The sequence below is a fragment of the Octopus bimaculoides genome, chromosome 20, assembly GCF_001194135.2.
Source record: "Octopus bimaculoides isolate UCB-OBI-ISO-001 chromosome 20, ASM119413v2, whole genome shotgun sequence".
Lineage (NCBI taxonomy): Eukaryota > Metazoa > Mollusca > Cephalopoda > Octopoda > Octopodidae > Octopus > Octopus bimaculoides.
In genome coordinates, this window is record NC_069000.1 from 46,639,732 (window position 1) to 46,644,028 (window position 4,297).

Genomic DNA, 4,297 nt, shown 5'->3' on the forward strand with positions numbered 1-4,297 from the left:
TGTATATATATATATATATATATATATATATATATATATATGTATGAATGTATGTATGTATGTACTCTTTATCACACTTGTGTGGCATATTGAGAGATGATCGTGTATTTATAAAAATATACATATATATTTATATACATACATATTGATACACATACATACATACATATAAGACCATGTTTTGTTTGTCTGGTTTATACACATGTACATCTACATTATATACATGTATATATATACATATATATATATATATATATATATATAGCAGTGAGTCTTTTTTTCTTCTCCTCTTTTACACAATGAATGTGGCTACATCTTTACTTGACTCTTTCCTTCTTTCAGTCTTTCTTTCTTTTTCTTTCTTTAACTTATTCATTTTTTGTAATTCAAACAATTTTCTCTGAAATGAAGTTTTACAATTTCAAATATTTTTCTTATGATGATTTTTATTTTTTGTCAATTTTCTTTCGATTTTTATTTTGTATTTTTGTTTATGAAAAATCAATTGAATTGATTTCACTTATATTTTGTTGTCTTTGATGTTAATTGCAAGTAATTTTCGACTTTATTCTTATACACCAAATCTACGTTTGCTGGAAAAAAAACAAAGATGGTGAAATAAGAATTTCCACTCTCCATTCACTGATATCAAGTTTTTAGTTTTTAAAACATGAATAAAAATAAAAAGAGGATGGCATATAAAAAAATACACACGCATATGCACAATACATCACTATACAATCCTTCTGTTTGTAATTTATATAAATACACACACAAACACACACATGCTTATAGAAATACACATATGTATAGAATATCTACACCCACACACACACATATACATATGTATAGTGCACCACACCTAGGCTCCTTCCTAATTATTTACAGGTAAATGTTATTACGTAATTATCAAACATTATCATCAGTAAATACATACACAGAATTTTGCAGACAGCACATGCATGCAAGCATGCAGTTGCACATAGTACACACAAACTGAAAATGCACCTTTAAGTGTGTACACATTTGTGTGCGTATGTGTGTGTATATATATATATAAATATATATATATATATATATATATACATACACATATACATAACTGGGAGAAAAGAATACTCAATACATGATGTAGAGTATATGAATTTTATTTATTGTTTTTTTTTTAAGCTGAATAAAACTTCAGTAGTTACTGAGGCACTTGAGTTTTGTGTTGAACAGCTGATAAACAGAAAACTCTACTGTTTAATAACAAATGAAGTTTGTTTTAGCTACAATTTTATATATATATATATCTATACAATTCATATATATATATATGTATATATATATATACATACACACACACACACACACTCGTGGAAAGCACCCAGGAGGATATCAAGGAACATCCAATGTACACGTGATCTTCATTCATGCAATAATACTTAAAACAGTAATGTACATCTGATCCCATCAATCAAAGATGTTTACCTTTATAAAAATGATAATAATAATAATAATAATAATAATAAGGATGATAGTTATTATAATTATTTACCATCATCATCATCGTCGTCGTCATTTTAACGTCTCCTTTTCCATGCTTAGGAAATTCTTCAAGGTAGATTTTCTACAGTTGGCATGCTCTTCCTGCTGTTAACCCTCGATGGTTTCTTAGCAAGGTAATATGTTCTCCTGGTAATGCAAATAATAAACTGCCCAGGTGCTGGTTATGTTTCTGGAGATGATGTTTGTTTACAATTAGTGGTGTGTGATGCCAAGACAAGGAGACATGCACACAAATACACGCACATGCATGTGCACACATATGTGTATATAGATATATATATGTGCACCCCAAACAGATTTCTTGTCAGATTCTATTAAATAATACACTCACATAGCAATAATAAGAAGAATAACAATAATGATAATAATAATGGTTACTAGTTGAGGACCACGACCAGAGAGTTGATACAATCATACATCACTGGTGCCATATTTTTATTGCCTCAGAAAGAGTTAAGAACAAACTTGACCTCAACAGAAGTCCAACTTTACCTTTTAATAATAATAATGATGATGATGATGATGATGATGATGATGATGATGATGATGATGATGATGGCCTGATAAGAGATCAACGAAAGCAGGAATAGGAATTAGTGTAAACTGCCAGACTGATTTCTTGGTTTGTTTTTAGTGAATTTTTTTTTGAGATTGTTTTTTGTTCCAAATTAATTTTTGTATAATTATTGCCATTAAAATATAAATAAATAAGACAATGACTGAACTCAGAGATGTATTATTGTCATTTTCAGTGTGAAAGAGTTCAACGAGTATTCCATAGGGATATTCAGTTGGGATCACAATAATTTCATCCCCTTCCACAGCACCATGACCCTTAAAGGCACTTTCTGTGTTGAGTCAAAAGTTTTGCAAGATTTGGGTAACTTATTTGGGTAACTTATCTGCTTCGTTTGTCAAGTTACAACAAAGACAGCCAAATATTCAAAGTGGAGGCCATCGGGTTGCATCGTCTGAAGCCACCTTTCTGCCAATCCTTTGATCCCAATTTCAGTGATTGCTTCAACTTATCTTTATACCAAAGGATGTCTTCCTTTACCACAGTATCCCTCTACTTGTTGGCCATACAAAAGAATTTTTGGAATGCAGTCATCTTTCATTCAAACAACATTTCCTACCCATCTGTACTGAATGCTCATCAGCATACTTTGGATACTGGAGATATCACATTTTCCTAAGATTTTCACATCTGATATCTTATCTTGCCATTTTATGTTACAGATATTGCACAGACAGCACATGTGAAAGGTTTCAAGTTTTTTTATATGTCTATAGTAGGGAGTCCATGCGTCTACACCATACAAAAAATAATAATAATAATAATAATAATGATAATGCTTTCTTTATTAATCAAAATAATAATAACAATCATCATAGATTTTAACATAGGCACAAAGCCTGGAGTTTGAGAGAGGGGTACAGTTGATTAAGTTATCCCACAGTATTTCACTGGTACTTTGTTTTAACACTGGGAGGATAAAAAGCAATGCTGACCTTGGCTGAATCTGAACCGAGATATTAACATAGGTATATACACAGATATTATAGACACTCTCTCTAAAATATATATTTTTAAATATATATATATATATATATACATACACACACACACACACACACACACACACACACATATGTATAATCATTTATATAACAATGAAAACTGCACAGTATATTTACATGGTGACTTGGTAAGCTATTTAGTAATTTATACAGTGACTCAGTAATTTAGACAGTCACCTGCATTTACAAAATGAATCAGTAGTTTTTCCTCAGCTGTTTATTTTCTAGTTTCAGCTGTTGATTTTCAGCAATCAGATCTTTGACAAGAGACAGATGTTGCTGGAGTCCATTAAAAATCTCGACCTGAAAGAACAGGAAAGAATAAAAGAAACAATCAATATTTTAATAGGTGTCATGAGGTGGTGGAAGGAAGAGATAAGTTATTCCAACTGGAACAGAGAGAGGTGCTAGAGTGATATTGATATATATATATCAATCCTGGACAGGGGAAGAGATGCTTCATTTAGTACCTAAGAATAGGAGTGGTTTACGTAAGGGTTTATTATATGCTACCAGTACCTTCCTAATAAACCATCCATTGTACCATACCAAGGCTTCCTCAGTAACTTCACCAATAAGGACATCCATAAGACCTGATACATTCCAAACTTTCCCCAGTGCCTATCAGGTACATGTACCTCATTGATATGGCCATCCATAGCATCGATACATTCTTCAATGAATATGATGTATCAGTCCCACACCAATAAGGCCATCCATAGTATTGATATTTTCCAACTTTCAAAAGTGTTTATGAAGTACAGGTAACTCATCAATATGGCCCTCCAGGAGACCTACCATCTCTAAGTCTATTGTTTGCAATAAAGACTGCAAACAAACAGGAAACAACTTCTATCTCATTCCAGGGTGAAAAACTAGAGGTAGTCGATAGCTTCCGCTATCTGGGCGACCAAGTTAGTAGTGGGGGTGGGTGCGCTGAAAGTGTAGCTGCTAGAATAAGAATAGCCTGGGCAAAGTTTAGAGAGCTCTTACCCCTGCTGGCGACAAAGGGACTCTCACTCAGAGTAAAAGGCAGACTGTATGACGCATGCGTACGAACAACCATGCTACATGGCAGTGAAACATGGGCTGTAACTGCTGAGGACATACGTAAGCTCGCAAGGAATGAAGCCAGTATGCTCCGTTGGATGTGTAATGTCAATGT

General features: G+C 32.7%; 1 protein-coding gene across 1 annotated transcript in view; it reads right to left on the bottom strand.

Moving 5' to 3' along the window:
* Nucleotides 1–2,892: 2,892 nt before the first annotated feature.
* Nucleotides 2,893–4,297, bottom strand: part of LOC106874352 (protein NEDD1) — a 19,260-nt gene continuing 17,855 nt past the window's right edge. Inside the window, exon 13 of the mRNA XM_014922056.2 lies at nucleotides 2,893–3,435. Within this exon, the coding sequence (XP_014777542.1) occupies nucleotides 3,328–3,435 (108 nt within the window). The 3' untranslated portion in view covers nucleotides 2,893–3,327. The remainder of the gene's footprint in view (nucleotides 3,436–4,297) is intronic.